Source organism: Drosophila hydei, unplaced genomic scaffold, assembly GCF_003285905.1.
Source record: "Drosophila hydei strain 15085-1641.00,03,60 unplaced genomic scaffold, DhydRS2 tig00000001-arrow-pilon, whole genome shotgun sequence".
Classification (NCBI taxonomy): domain Eukaryota; kingdom Metazoa; phylum Arthropoda; class Insecta; order Diptera; family Drosophilidae; genus Drosophila; species Drosophila hydei.
In genome coordinates, this window is record NW_022045643.1 from 6,985,229 (window position 1) to 7,002,150 (window position 16,922).

Genomic DNA, 16,922 nt, shown 5'->3' on the forward strand with positions numbered 1-16,922 from the left:
TGTACATGGGCAGTAGTTGCCTCGGCACTTGGTTACCTCTCGATGCTCAGTGAAGTCCTCCCCTATGTATTTACTAGCATATATACTAGCATTAGGCACATAATGTAGGCTACCGCGCAGCGCATGCGCTGAGCGAGAGGCAACTCCCTAGCTGTCCCACTCTGGCACTCCCTCGCCACCAGCGCGCGCTCTCTCTCGCTCTCTCTCTCTCTCTGCTCCTATCGCTCTTTCTTTAACTGTCTCCCTCTGGCTTTCTCTAACCTCTGTGCTGGTAATAAAGCAAGCAATGCCAGCAAAATTATAAAGTGCTGGGCTGTGCAAGAATTCTTGAAATGTAAATATAATGAGCAAAAAATTAGCCAAGACTACGCGTCACATCTCTCGCAGTCCGAGCCCGGCCCAAACATGGTCAAAGCTAAATTTACTAGGCACCAATTAAAGATATGTCCAATGCTATATCGTACTGGGGGATCACGGGGCGAACTGCTCGACAGGCTCCACTGCTGCACCCATAAAACATGTCAAAAGCTTTTTTTGTTGCCGCCTTCCACTTCTACCTTCATTTTTTCATCCACTCCCTCATTTTTCTCAGGCGTTGGCCGTCATTCTGCCCATCTTTTTTAGCTGCCACCAAATTGCAGTTGGTTAAAAAAAATCGGAACTCTTCAAAATCACAACAAAACCATTTTTAACAGCTTCGTTTTTCCATTAGTCGCAGCTTGTTTTTGTCTTGATTAGTTAAAGCTCTCCACTGGTTGTTGTTGTTGTTGTGAGTGGTTGTAATTGTTGTAGTTGCTGTCGCATTAATATGCTGTGGCACAACTATTTTGGGTTGACTGCACAGTTAACAGTGGGCTGCAAAGAGCGAGGGAAGAGAAGTAGAATATCTCATGATATTACTGGATGTGTATATGTGAAAAAAAGATACTGAGATATAATTTTGTATACTTGTAAATAAAGTACATTATGTAAAGCGCATTCCATAGAAATAATTCTAATTAGAAATTGATATATACATATATATTTGCATGTATATAGATCTCAAATAAGCCAAAATATATATTTATATATTATTAAAAATCACAAAAACTGTGTTCTAAAATTTTTAATATTAAAAGTTTTGTTTTTCACCCCTAGAAATTTAAAATTCAAATAATTACTGAACTTCTTTCAAGTAGTTTAAGTTAAATTTAAAAAATATATTTATTTTGTTTAGCTGAATCATGAAATGCACATTTTCATGTATCCCTTTATTGAAACATATCACTCTAAGAATTTTCGCCAACATCTTGGCCAATAAATACCACAGTAATGTGCTATATTAAGTGTCCGGCATACAAAAGCCAACAGCCAGCAGTCAGCAGCTAGCGCAAAAAAAGACTGACTTCAAGATACTTGCAGCCACTGTCCAGACCAACAACAACAACAGCAGCAAGAACACGCAAAACAATAACAAATACCAAGCAGCCAACAGCAGGCAATCCAAAGTCAAAATGCTTCCCATACGGTTTATTTACACAAAGCGTCAGAGGAAGGGGCGAGCGAGACAGGGAACTGTGCGGGGACCAGTCCCAGGTGCTGGCAGACAAACAGGCGTACAATAACCAGCAGATAAACAGACAAACAGGCAGCAACAAAAACAACAACAACAACAAACAGCTATGCAACCATTTTGGAATAATAATGCACAAAAACAAACTGACTGAAGAGGTTAACATAATGTAAATGCTAGCAAAGGGAGAGGGGAGATCGACACCAGGCACCAGTCAGCCTTAGCAGGCGTCGCTGCTGTGTGAAAGAGCGAGCTAGCGCACAGAGTCAAACCGGTTGGACGCAGCCGACCAATCAGAGTGCAGCAACACAGAGGCGTTGACTGAGCGAGCGACTGCGCAGCAGCAGAGACAGCAGCAGCAGCAGCACACAGTTGAGCGCCGCGCTCAACGGGCTGTGGAAATAGTTGGTCCAGTTGGACTTCTACAGCGCGTACGTGCGGGTGCCACCAACAGAGTGCTGCTGAGCTGTGACGTTTTGTGCCGTCGCGCGCGTGTGCTACAAGCAAATACATATATCAAACAAATAAATACTTGCTCATACACACACATGCCACATGTGTATATATATATATATGTATGTGTAATTTAATTAACTTGCATTTTGCATCATTCAGTGCCAATTAATGCATAATTGCATTACAATTACAATTACGATTACTATTGTTAATTTGAGGTGAAAGTTAATGCGTTATGCTGCCCCGTGCCAAATTCGTTGCAAATTGACAACAACAAACATAACAAACACAACAAGAATAGTGAGCCAAAAGCTGCAGATGGAAAGCAACGCATTTGTTAGCAGCCATTTGCCATCACAAGCGCTTGTTGTACTATCGGAGGCCGCTTCCGGTTTGCATGAGGCACTGCGTGGCCAACGTCCGTTTCCAGCAAGAGTAAGTAAACATTCCCAATCAGCCGCATCGATGCCCAATCAGCCAACGGCTGCGGATCTAAGCCGTTCGCTCCAACGTGCGCCGTCGCCGCCGCCGCTGCCACGGCGACATATTTATGACAAATCATAAACTCAACGGCGATGCCAATGCCTTGGTAGTTGCCGTGCTGCAGTAGTAGCCCCAAAAACCTGGTCGATCCACACAAATGCTATAAATCAGCAGCACACCGGGCACCGCCACAACTACACACAGAACAATGCGCATTATAAAACAACCAAAAACCAAACACAACTAAGCAATACACTGAGAAATATATATAAAGATGTATATATAGGATATATATATAAATATGGGAGCTATAGTATATAAATATAGCTTTACAAAAAACTGTTATACCTAAGTTAATGCTGCCTCAAAATCAGCTCAAAACTAGTTCAGCTCAGTTTCAGTTCTCTGTCTCATATAAAAAGCATTTTTATCTATATATTCCCTACTGGAAGTTGGTTTACTTTACAGTATCCTAGCCTTAACTGTTGTAATACATATAAAAAATGTTTATGGATTTGTTAAAATTATTAAAATATTCAAGTTTCTTTCTTTCTTCTGTGCTCAGTTTCAAATCTTTAAAAATGTACTATGAAAACTGTTTATGAGTATATATCTATCCTATATGTTTATATATGTCTTATATATATGAAACCTATACTTAGCTGCTCTGGTTTTGCTCAGTGTACAGCGCTGCGAGCGTCGCTATTGAAGACAATCGAAAGTCGACAGTCAGTCAGTTTTGAGATTCAGATTCAGTTTCAGTTTCAGTTTTCAGAGTCGCATTCCTCGATCGACGAATGCGTTTGCAAACGCCCCATTGTGTGTAGATTTCTGCGATGAACAGATTTATGATAGCTACCAGCTACAGCTACCAGCTAGCAGCTACAGCTCCCAGCTTCCACTTGGAGTGGATGCTGCGATTATTGTTTTGAGAGCTGCGATCGGCTCGATCTCCTCGATCCACTCGCCGCTCGATCCACCGTCTGCGATTGCCCCCGCCTGTCTGTCATCATTGTAAACATGAGCAATGATCTTGACGCTGATGCTACAAATGATGAAGAACTCGAAATCGAAGATGAGCGCTCGTCAGTCGGCTTGCACGAATTTCGAATAACTTGCCAGCCAACTAACTTAACTGGTTGGCGAGCATTTGGCATTGGAGTCGAACCTCTGCATAGCATTGAGTAGCGTTAAGATATGTTAAACATGACAACAATATGTCCTGAACTTGTAGATGGCAGTTGGATAATATGGGAGGACCCCCGAAGTTAATCAGTGGCACAGAGTGAGCGGCAAGGGCACACATTAAGAAACTGAAGTTATATAAAAACTAAGCCTAGTCGCTGAACTCACACTTTTAGCATAATTTTAGAAATTCTAATTAGAATCCATTTCATTGGCATTTTTTGCATATTCTTTTCTTTATTATCATCCTTTCTCACTCTACACTATATCTAGTACGTACCTATATTATAGTTAATAAATATATTAAAATTAGGTCCATTTGCTGAACTCATTCAGCTCACTTTCATATGATTCGAATTGGCATCTGGTTGGAATATCCAATCAGAATCCAGCTCTTTGCTATATTCTTGCATATTCCTTCCTTTTCTCTATACACTACATCTAATATGCAGCTACATCAGTTACTATTTCTGAGCCATGGTCTATTATTTATGACCCGAACAATAAAAATTAATAAAAACAAACCAAGCAAGCATATTAAATGCAATGTCAAATGGTTTAATGTGGATCTGGCCTTACTTTACTCGCTCATAATTTCACCACCCGAGCACAAGGAACAACAAATTATTACTGGGAAAAAAAACGTACAACACACCATAACAATTCGCGTAACCACAACAACACACAACAACAAAGATAAACAGACTGACCCCACAAAAAAGATGGCAGACCCAGACCCAGACCCTGGGCCAGAGCCAGAGCCAGACCAAGAGCAACCCCGACCTGAGGGCGAGCACGAAAAGTTATGGGTGCCAGAGCTGCTATAACATATGAAATGTAATACTTTACTTTTTGCACTTATTACACACTCATATGTAGGTGTGCGTGTGTGTGTCTGTGTGTGAGTGCGCTTAATTTCATTTATAGCAATTCATCAGGGCGCAGCTCGACAATTGCACAGCCAACGAGGCATGTAACAAGCGGTAATCATATAGGGATAACTGGTTAGGCAAGGCCTAGCATATATAGCTGCAGTATAGTAGGGAATATAGGGCATTTAGAGCAGACTTTAACTAGTGTGTAAAGCTATGCGATTACTCCTGCCTGAAACCTATAAAACTGACGAGTTAATTGAGCGCAATTGAGTGCTTGAAATTTCTTTATAATTATACATAAATATTTATATATTTATAAAGGAAATGAAATGAAATGAAATATTGAATAAAAAAATAAAATAAAATCGTTTGCAAATTCATTTAATTATTATAAATATTTTTTTATTTTTTTTTTTTATTAATTAATATAAATACAGTAAAAGCTAAAATGTTGCATTAATATTCAATGTCATAAGAAAATAATAGCTTAAACTTCGAATTACACCAACAAGCACACAAAAACCAGTTCCTATAAGAAAACAACATAGTTAATGTCACTTGTCCAATAAGAATACAAACGTAAAATAATAAATTCATATCAGTTAGCTTTTGTCGGAGGATTTTTAGCTTATGATGCACTTATTATGAATAAACGAGGATAGTTTGAAAACTTACTGAACTTGAAAATGAGAGAAAAAGGTGTAAAATAATTTATAAATATAATATAAATCTATTGCAGAGAGAACACTTTTCAGATAAACTTCTATAATCATTAAAATTTTAAAAATTTAAAAAAAATATATTAAAAATCTTTTTCGTAATATTTTAAAATGTATACTAATTTTAATTCATCAGATTTTACTTTTATTAGATGATCAAATAATAATATATTTTCTAATATATTATTATAATAATATTTTCCAGCATATTCGCTTTTCAATCAGACATTACTCTGCTCAAATGAGGTGAGAAACAGCTTTTAGACTAGAATCTCTTAGCTTGAAATGAGAATTCATCTAAAACAAATAAAGCTTTATCTTATTTATGGCAGCTTCAAGCGAGGAGAACTCTAAAGAAGATTTAGTTTCTAATAACTAGAGACATCTCTGGCCTTGGCTTGCCTTGCAGTTGAAAGTCTCGAGTGAGTTGAGCTGGGAGAATCGAAATGCTGCAGGTTGCAGCCATAAACAGTTAGTTCGAGAAAATTGCCAATTGCTAAACGTTTTCTGGATTCATTTTGAGGCATTTTCTTGTTTTGTGGCCCGATCACAAATTGAGATTTATTTGTTGTGTTGAGCTATGTTTGTTGCTGTTGTTGTCTGTGCTGTGTTTTATGACCAAGTTAAGCGAAATTGGCAATTGTGTGTGGACAATTGGCTGTTCGCCACTCGTTATCGTGTTGTTGTAATTAAGCTATTATTACTATTGTTGTTGTTGTTGTCGTCGTCACAGCTGCCTGTCGCTGTACAGCAATCTTCGCCTCAGTGTCAAATGCCAATAATTCAAGTGTTAAAACAAGAACAAACAAGAAGAACAAGCGCATTATGCAAATCCGCAACCCTCGGAGCCAAACAAGAGCAACAAATCACAGGGCTTCAAATGTTCTCTAATGCAAATGCAAACAAAGAATCTGAATTGTGAATTGTGAATGTGCATTGGGCCGATGGGTGCGCAAGGGGGTGGCAAGTGCCACCTGCTGCACATAAATCAATGGCAGCCACTTTCTATGAGCAAAGTTTACATATTGCATTAAATGCTCGCACCGTAAAATTCTGACAAATTAGCCAAGTTGTGCGTCGACAGTGGTTGACCACTTGGACGGAACTCACTCGCAGCTCGCCGCCCCGCCGCTGCTCTATTCCCTATGCAGCATCTGTGCACGTGGCATTTAATCAGTGCCACTCATTGGGGGGCTTTGCCTACGACTGACTTAGCCGAAATGCAACTCATGCGGTTGCCAAACCACCTCAATCCCATTGCCAACTCTCAGCTCCATATCCATATGGAGGTCCTAACTCATTTGGCGTCACTTTCTGGCCGGGGTTGGCTGACTTGCATTTGTTTGTGTTGTGTTTTGGCAACAGCTTTAAAGCCACACCCCATCTTGCCTCATTAGCCATGTTGCAGCTGATGATGATGATGATAATGAGGCCGATTGATGATGCCACTGGCGCAGCTGATATGTTAACACTTGCAATTAGAGCTGCTAATTTTGTTCCGTCAATGTTTCGATAAGCGTTAATTTATTGCCGATTTGTGATCAGTAGTTAGCTATAAGGATTTTGAGAGGTATTAGTGGGTGTGGATATAATATCTCAAATAAGGATGTAATATGTAAGGATGTAATGAAAGTGAAAAATATATACCTGAAAGTAAAATTTATAAAATTTTCTTTAAAAAGTTCCTTATATTTAAGATAGATAATAATAAGAAACACGTTTCAGAACAGAAGCTCAAAATATATTTAAAATATATCGTATATAACAATAGTTGATAATACTTTTATTAAATATTATTATAATATTTTTTATATATTTATTAAATATTTTTATAATATATTTATTAACATATTTTATTACTATTTTTATTAAATATTCTTAATAAATATTTTTTTAAATATTCTTAATAAATATTTTTTAAAATATTTTTTATTAAATATTTTTATTAAATATTCTTAATGTTTATTAGATATTGGTATTTAATATTCTCATTAGACATTTTTATTCTATATATTTATAAGCAATAATTAATATAATAAAATATTTTTTTATTTAATATTTGTACTAAACATTTTTATTAAATCCTCCTATTTAATACTTTTATTAAATATTTTTATTAAATTTCAATTGATTTGAGAATAGTGTAAACGCCCTTCTGTAGCTTCTATTTAATTATTATACTATTAGAGCATATACCTCTTTTAATTAATATATTTTATGTGAAGTATTTGAAACATATATATTTGCAATTCGCTTGTTTACATCACGTTTCACACTTACACAAATTTGCACATCAATTTTCTGCTGTGGAAACTCATTTTCGTTAATAACTTTGCGTGAGTTTTCAAAAGCTAAGTGAGCGTAAAATATGCGCATTATGCGAAGCTGGCTAAGAAGCGGGAGTAGCTGAAAATGATGCCAGCTACATGACTAGGCACAAAAATTGGCCAATTATCGTAGGTGGAAGTGAAATGAGGACGTGAAACGTGGCAGCCAAAGGCAACATATGGCAAAGCAGGTCGAGCTGGAGGACTCTAGATGCAAGAAATAAATCTAAATATAGATTTGGCTATTAAGAAATCTTAAGTCATTTACAGTTAAAAGCAATGTATTAGTATGTCCTATGTGGCAACAGCTCATCAGTAACCAAGCCGCCTTAAAATATGCGCCAAAAAAAAGAAAAAAATGTTTAATTTACGACAAATAAATGTTAAACGGCGCAAAATTGAGAGATTTTCGAGTTACGACATTGTCGCACATAAACTGTGTCATGTGGGCGGTGGAAGGGGGTGTATGTGTGGGTGTGTGGCTGCCACCAATGGGGTGTAAAATAACGAGCGAGAATTTAGCAAACACACAAAAGACTTTGCAACTGATATGGGATATTTGTGGAGTTTGAGGGTTGGGCTCAGGGGTTTGGGCACCGATGATAAAAACGACAAAGGATAAACAGAGAAAACGTTTATAACAAATTGAGCCTGATGAGTGCTAAGCGTCTGGGACACACACACGCTCTCACTAGACAGCAACATAAGCGGGCACATGTGTGACAAGTATCGCCACCCACAAGCAAAGTTTGCCAAAAAAAATGTGAATTTACATACAAATTTCGTCTGCAATGCGCTGGAAAGTGAGACGGAAAAGTGTGGGAAAATGAGTGTTAAGTTGTGGAAAAAACTGAGAGGGCAAAAGGCTGTGGGATGTGTGTATCTATAAATAAATGAAATATATATATACATGTTTAGAGTTGTATAATAAATAAGCAATTTAGTAGTTGATATCTTATATAACTTCAAGAATGTATAACCAATTATAAGCACAACTTATATTAAAAAAAATGCTTGAGAAATCTGAGATATGATATAATATAATAATATGATAATATGATATATATACATCTTAATCATAAGCTTAGCTGACGTCCATGATCATGATTATTTCTATATCTATTTCGATTTAAGTCTAGTCATTTCTTTTTAAAACCTTGTGAGCCTTTCAAGATCTTACCATGTATGTGATAAGCTAGTCAAGATAGTTAAGATAGTCAGAGGCTGCTCTAACAATTTTATAGTTTCAGTAAAGAGCATTTAAATTTATTTGCAGAATTTTGAGTTAAGAAAACTTAGTATTATAAATACATTAATTTTTGACTTAACACTCCGCGACACTTGAAAACTTCCAACTTTTAAGTCTTTATTCATTGCCTTTTGTTGCTAAACGAAATATGTTAGATATTTCAAATTAATTTTAAGTCAAAGTTTATTTTATAACCTTATTTAAAAGTAAATAATACTTCTTAAAAATACCTTAAATATTAGCTCGAAATTATTAAAGCTACCCTAAGTTCTTTTAACTAGCCGTAACTACAAATTGTTTGTGAGAATTTTGATTTACACTTCTCAAAAAATAAATTATTTTCAAAATTTCAAAAACAATTCTGAAACTGAGAACCATTTTAAACAAATCCATAGACTTTAGTAATATTGAGTATTTGTTCATTTAAACTTTGTAGTTTATCTTTTACTGCTTCTATTCTATTGCTGATTACGCTCTGCCTGATGACAAATTTTTAGTAACTTTTTTCAAAATTTTTTAAAAAATATTTTCTGAAATGATGCAGCACCTATTTTTGATTAATTTTAAGAAGAGCACTTTATAGTTTAATAGAAAAATAATTAAAGGACTATAGCTTGAATGACTTAGAAAATAATCAAGATGAAGGTGGAACGTTAAGGGCTTGCATATGAAAGGATATCTTTTTATTTCTGCTCAAGCACCAAAGTGTTACTCTTAACATATTATATATTATCTGTAATAAAGCAGATATATCTTTATATTTTTCTTATTATATACTTATTACATTCTAAGCATTCAAAACTTTCTCTCATCCAAGTCTTACTCTGTGCATAGCCAACTCATCATTACTTCGTCTGCTGTTTCTTCTTGCAGTTACCTGACGCCAAAGATCTACACAACATGTCACTAGTCGGCAACTATAGCACCCAATTCCTACACAACTTCCATCCGCATCTGCTGCAGACTCTCAACCATGGAATGCTGGCGGCAAATGGAGCAGCTGCCGCCGCAGCCGCAGCCGGCGCTCCGGGCGGCTATTTCGCAAGCGAACGCTCGCCGCTGGGAAAGCCGTCGGTGCTGTCGAATTTCTCGCTGCCGTCGGCCTTCTCGCCGCCCAAATACATTGGCATATCCCTGGATCAGGTGAGAGAGAGAGACGAAGTGGCATTGCTAATCGTGCTTAGATTGGCAGTTGTCATAACTGAAATTGAATTTTGTGTTTTTATTTTTCTTGCAGAATCTTTTCAATGGCAGCGAATCATTTCGCACGGATTCGGCCAGCCCCACGTGCACATCACACGAATCCATGGAGGGATCACAGGATTACGATGCCGTTGAAAAGGGTGAAAGTCCGCGCAGCAACAACTCTCAGGATCCCAGGGATTTAAGACGTAAGTTGGGTTTAGACTCCTCTGCTCTGCTCTGCTCTGCCTACTTCGCTACACTCGATTTTCGCAAATTTGCATGTTACGAAAATATTTGCCGATAAAAACCAAATGTGGGCGGGGCTGTGCCTTTTTTTGATCAAAATCTAGCCATATTTGTTTCAATCTAACTTTTGTCTGTGTGCAATTTTAACGCTTCACTGGTTTAACTTTGACTGGCGGCGCAGATGAGACAGGCAGACGAACGGACGGTCGGACAGACAAGCGACAGGCCGCACTTCACATTTTTATTTTATTAGTTTTTTGCTCTTGTTACTCGAGCAGACATTTAAATCAATTTACCTGAGGGTTGCCGCCCCTTAAAGCTGCTGCAAAACTGGGCCAAACAAATTGCCTACAAATGCGTTGCTAATTGGTGTCGGCCTTAAGCGCCTTATGCCCCCACAACTCCAGCAGCATATGAACGTGATAAATATGAGTGCAAAGCGCAGAGAACTCGCCCCGGGGCGAGTTTGGCAGTGGCACAGCTGCCGCAGCGTCGCGCTCATTAGATATTTCCATATGCAAAGATTATTTTGTTGATGCGCAGCTAGGATAAGCTCAAGATAGACTTTGATAAGCAATTGCATTGAAATGTCAAAGTTTTAATATATATTATTATATATATTATGCTATTATTTAATATTTATTATGTATTATATATTATATATTTTATATTATATATTATATATTATATATTATATATTATATTATATAATATATTATATATTATATATTATATATTATATATTATATTAATATTACCTTTTTATAAAAATTTTAAATTTGTCATTAAATATTTTTCATATATCTAAACTTTTATTAAATTAGCAGAAATTAAATTTGAGCTTATTTATTGAAGCACAAAGTGTTTTGATGCCACAAATTTAAAACCTTATTTGAGCTCAAAGGAAATACTCCTGAAATATATAAATACAATTTAGAATTTTCACTGCCATGTAGATTCACTTGAGAGAAAGTTATGAAAATTATTAAGGATAAATTAAAAAATATTAAAGTATTTTTTATATATTTTGCACTTTGCTTACAATTTGAAGACAAGTTTTTAGAATATTATGAACGACTAACACAACTTCTACAAATTAAAGTTTTTATATATGTAAAAACTTTATTCAAAATTTAATATAAAATTTTTATATTTATTTTTCCTGTACTTAACTCTCTAAATTGCGTAAAAACTACAAAGATAAATATGAAAATAAATAGCTATACTCCAAATTTAATTACTTATGCTAGCAAGACTTTGTTTTATAACTCATTTCGATTCATAGAAAATTCCTTTCTAAGTCATATCAATTAATAACAAAAGAGAAAAAAAAATTAGTTAGATAGTTAAAAGAAGCATAATTTGATTAAAAGTTTATATATTTATATCTAGGCAAAATTGTGTGGGTATCTAGTTGAAGGAATATAGAAGTTTTAAAAATTGCTGCCCTAGATTATAACACATTAAATAATAGCATATTCAAATAAGTAATGCAGCTGCTGCTGTATCTAGAAATTAAAATAAAAAAATAATATTTAGTACTCTAAATATATTAAACAATTCATATCCCCTGTCAAGTGCAGCACTGACAGCGCTCTAATGACAACTTTTTTGTTTGACTTTCCTATTTACATATGGACTTAAGCTGTAAAACCAGTTCTACGCACACACACAACCGAACGAACCCCTCTCTTACCCTTAGCTCAATGTCAACTTGTGTGTTTAACTTTTGGCTTATGCGAGTTGCAGACTAAACTAAGGTCATAAATTAATTTAAATAAATAATACACTTTTAATTAGCTGCAGTTGCAGCATCAATGAGCCCATGGCCTAAACTGCTTTAGGCTTTTCGCATTTAACGTGCTTACACTAAGGGCGTTTCTTAAGTGTTTTAAATGTCGCAAAGGCTTACAGGCAGGAGTCAAGCTTTTTTGTGTGCCTGCTGCCACTTCACTACAAAGTCAAACCGCAGGCAGCAGGCAGCAGGCAGCCAGCAGCAGGCGGCACGAGCCAGCTAATTACTCAGCCTTTGCAACTTTGTTGCAACTCTTTTGCCTGCCGTTGGCACTTGAGCCAATTATGAGGCAGCTAAAGCTACCCCTAACTACCCTTGTGCCAGGACAGAAACTCATAACATCAACATCTCAGCTCGGTTTCTTTCCAATTTTTTGTCCATTCGCATCCTTCAAAGGATGCGCAAGTGTTGCAAATCGCTTTGATTGCATTGTTTGGCTTTGTTATTGTGAGCATTACTTGTTGTTATTATTATTATTATTATTGTTGCTCAGATGATGTATTATAGCCAATGCACACTTGGAATTTTCATATTAATTTCTGTAATATTAATGGCACACACACACACACACACACGCAAGCTATGAAAGTCATATTTCATGCTATTTATGAAATACCTCCCTTTGGCAGGACGCGGGCATTTGGCACGTGACTGTTAGGAATTTCTGGTTATTTATTTTTGAATTTTAGACAAGGATATCAAGTGATTATATTCATTGTAAATTGGTTGAAAGGGTTTCAAATAAATTTTTTAAATATTTTTGTTTTTGCTATAAAAAGGCTAAAATGCAAAAAAAATATAAAAAATTAAATAATCTTAATTAGCTTGCTGAAAATCGTAGAGAAGGGCTATAATTATATTGATGTTTGTGTTAAGCTTAGTATATTTAAATCTATAATTTACTGAATATTTTTTAATAACAGTGAAAATATATTCAATGAAAAATAGATTCTTATACTATATAAATTTCCATATAGAGCTAAAGTTGACTATAAATGTCTTTAAAGAAATTACAAAGCCTTAAATATTGAATGAAAATAAGTTAAATAAAATGTATTTGAGCCTTCTTCTTCTTTTCCCTTACTAAGCAAACATTTAACTCTTCGTAGTTCTCTAAATATTTCTATAAATTCTCTAAAATCTCGCCCAAGCTCAGCTTAAGATTGGCTGAACTCTTGCTTACGCCACTGTCCACCCAAGCCCAAATGGTAAACAAATTTTATTGATTTTTCCATATCCGATGCACATTTCATTATAATAGTCAGTTATTTAAATAATATTTTAATTTATGCTAAGCTCGCAGCGAGAACTTCAAATGTTTGCGCTCATCCTTTGGGGCGCAATGTTGTTGGCCTGTCTGTTGACTGTTTCTGTTACTGTTATCCGCGGTTAACCGAACGCATTCAGCATATTATGTTGCCAGTATTTTTAGACCAAAACATTTGCCATGCCCTAGCAGCAGCAACAACAACAGCAAGCATATTAAATTTTATTGTAATAATATTTTAATTGCTGCCACAGTCACGTGCAGAAGTTTCGACTGGATGTGCAAACAGTTTGTATTTATTGTGGTTTGTTCTCCACACTTTTTTTTTTGCCGTGTACGTGTGGTTGACAGCTGAGCTGAGTGGAGCTGCGCTGAGCTGAGCAGAGTTCAGCAGGACAACAGCTCAGCAGCCGCCACGAAGGATATGACCCAAGCCGCATGGCCCCTTCAAACAAAATAACGAGCGCCAATTAATTTGGGCTAAGTACGTGTTAAAAATGTGTAGCATGCAATTAGAAATTGGCCAGAAAATTTATGGGGCAGCCCCAAAGACGAGGGCGGGTGTCACGGTCCTGGGCTTCGGAATTCCAGTATTGAAATCAATGCGCGTGGCTGGTGGAATTTCAATTTTTATTGCCATTTGGCGTTGCGGCGGCTTTGATTGATGAATGCGGCATGCCTAATTTCAGATCTGCACAATGTGAGCAAAGCGCATACGATTGCCTCCTCCTCGACAGCATCCAGCAGCTCCTCGTCCTCCTGCTCGACCAGCTCGGCGGCAGCGGCAGCGGCGGCGGCAGCGGCCATTAGCTCGGCGGCCGTAGCTGCGGCCACCAGCAGCGCAGTCGTCTCCATGGCCACGCATTTGGCTGCGCATCAGTCGTCGCCGGGACACCATCATCCGCATCCGCATCACGGGCATCATGTGGGCGCTGGCGGTGGGCAATTGCCACCGCCCACGCACCACCATATGGTGCATGCACACCCACATCCGCTGACCCATCATCATGCAGCGCTGGCCAGTCTGGCTGGATTGCGTGCGATGCCGGGCGGCATGAGCCTGGTCAGCGGCCTGCAGGCGGCAGCTGCTGGTGGCGCCATACCCGATCTCTGTCCCGTCTGTGGACTGAAGCTGAGCCCCGAGGAATGGCATACGCACTTCCTCACCGAGCTGGATCGCCTGTACAAGCTGAGCGCTGGCTTTGAGCGCGCCAATCTGCAGGCCACATACATGTTTGCTCCGCCCTGCCCAGCCCAGGAGAATGCCATACGCACCAGCCACAATCGTTGGGAGGTGAGTAGGCTGTGGATAGCTCTGTATGGAATGGGAACTCAGCTTATTCGCTTTCAGACCTTTCAGCGCATTCGCAACAATCGCCAGAACCGACTGCGGCTGAAGGTGCGCAAGCGTAAATATGGCGAAATGTACATGATGGAGAGTCTCTACTGTAGCAGTTGTCCCATATGCAAGCGTAAATATGCGCTGGAAACTGGGAAGCTGCCTCCAGAGGTGGGTCAATCAGTGCGAAATCTCGCTACTCTCTCTATATGGGGTATAAATTTCGTTGCAGGAGGACCCCAAGATGCAGGATGAAATCGAAACGGTGGATGTGGAGAGCTGCAACGATGATGTGCCGGACTCAGGCTCAGAGCTGCCAACGGCAGCAGGCGGAGCTGTTGCATTGACACCCAGTATGCCGCCCTCCAGCATGCACAACACGAATGCCCAGCCGGGCAAATTGGATGGCATACTTTATCGCACGGCATGCGTTATTAATCAGAAGGATGCGCATGCAGATGAGCAGGATGTGAGCACCAATGTGACAGCAGCCAGCAGCAGCAGTGTCAGCTGGTCGGGCGAGACAACGCCCAGCACACAGGCGCATATCAGCGGTAAGTCGAAAGTCATTTGCCCAGAAGGCGGCTAATTGGTCCTTGTATACGTGGTCGTACAGTGAAAAATGTCAGCGAGCTGTCATCTACCACACATCATTATTACAATGCGGATTCCTGCGGCGTGAGCGTGGCTGAGCATAGCAGCAGCGCCAACAGCAGCAGCAACAACAACAGCAGCAGCAACAAGGAGCTAATGATGGATACGGCCATGTGCCAGAACGATAGCGATGAAGACGTCATTGTGGATGACGATGAAACTGTGAAATTGACGACCAAGTCGCACAGCTTCAAGCGACGGCTGGAGGAGAACGTGGCCAGCAGCCGGTAGGCAAATCTAAGCTAATTAGCTGCGCAGCCAATACAATTAACTCAATACAATTGTCGTCTCACTCTTGCAGCAGCTTGGAGAACATTTCGCCCAATGAGGAGCGTCCGCGATCGGAGCCACAGGTTAGCAGCACCGAGCCAGGGCCAATGGATATCTCGCACAGCAACAACAACAACAACAACAATACGACAACAGCAACCAAATATGCGGAGCCCATGGAGAACAGCCTGTCGCAGCTATCGTCAATGGGCGTGCCGGGATTAACGCAATTGGACACAAAGGTGGGAATTAGTTCGGATTTAAAACCGGACGATGAAAACAAATGTTTCATTTGTAAGGTAATTTCTCAGTTTGCTTCAGTTCATTTTTGTGTATGCGCCCTCTCGCTTCCACCACTTGTCTCTTCTGTGCACTAGTTTTGAATGCTTTATACACACACTCTCTCGCTCACTCTTTCTCGCTGACACGATGTAAAGAAATGTTTCATTTTTCAGTTGGTCTTCGCGCTGTCTCGCTTCCACTACCTACAACTTCTTTGCACTATTTTTGCATGCCTTACCCACACACTCACACGCGTACACACTCATTCACTACACTCTCTAACTCCCTCTCTCTCTCAGTTGATTACCACTCTAAGCTATGCTCTGCTTTGTGTATCTTCTCTCTCAAGACAGGCATAAAGGATCTCAACACAGATGCGTTTCTACGCGGACGCAATTTCTATTTCCATCAGAGCTGCGCCAATGTGATGAGCAGCTATAGGCTCAACAAGGAGCTGCTCAGTCAGGCGCAGGCACAGAGGGAGGCCAATGCGGCGAATGCGGCGAATACGCCACGTAGTTTGTCGCCATCGCCCGCACAGTCGCCGCAGCAGAGCGCTGCCACCCCGGCCATGGAGTAGACGGCGAATTGAGCAATCAAAGCGTGAATTTATTACAGTTAATTAATTCAAATATTGTGGTAGCTAATGAAACAAGTTAAGCGAAAATCATGTTTAATTGGGCATGTTTCAACGCTCGCCCCAAAGCGGGCAACAGTTTTTGTCTCAATTCCTTTCTGCGGTGCTGCCCAAAAGCGAGCAACATTTTATTTCTAACAATATTTATTTATTTTGTTTATTTTATATTTCGCTGTGTAAATTTGCGAGTTTAAATTAGTTTTTATTTATTTTTTTTTTTGCAATTATCGAAATTAACAAAATTAATTTCCAACTATCGATGTTTAGTGCAATTTTTGCGTTGCCTTTTGGCTGTTTTCCGAACAGCTCTACATAAATATAATTTTCTTTGTTTTTTAGTACTCAAAATTCTTGAATGTGCTATAATTGTTAAATACAAATGAAATTAGTTATCATAACTA

At 38.6% G+C, this 16,922-nt stretch overlaps 1 protein-coding gene across 1 annotated transcript; it reads left to right on the plus strand.

Moving 5' to 3' along the window:
- Positions 1–2,174: 2,174 nt before the first annotated feature.
- Positions 2,175–16,636, plus strand: LOC111596873 (protein Teyrha-meyrha). The gene is made up of 9 exons (XM_023311319.2): positions 2,175–2,443; positions 9,720–9,989; positions 10,084–10,237; positions 14,029–14,633; positions 14,691–14,849; positions 14,911–15,232; positions 15,295–15,559; positions 15,634–15,844; positions 16,234–16,636. The coding sequence occupies exons 1-9, from the start codon at positions 2,237–2,239 to the stop codon at positions 16,462–16,464; spliced, it is 2,424 nt and encodes an 807-aa protein (XP_023167087.2). The 5' UTR covers positions 2,175–2,236; the 3' UTR covers positions 16,465–16,636.
- Positions 16,637–16,922: the final 286 nt, after the last annotated feature.

Excerpts from the sequence above, each read along its gene's own strand:
- LOC111596873 (XM_023311319.2), top strand. The coding sequence starts at position 2,237 with ATGCGTTATGCTGCCCCGTGCCAAATTCGTTGCAAATTGACAACAACA. Across the intron at positions 9,990-10,083 it reads TTGGCATATCCCTGGATCAG|AATCTTTTCAATGGCAGCGA; the intron begins GTGAGAGAGAGA and ends TTTTTCTTGCAG. Across the intron at positions 14,850-14,910 it reads CTGGGAAGCTGCCTCCAGAG|GAGGACCCCAAGATGCAGGA; the intron begins GTGGGTCAATCA and ends ATTTCGTTGCAG.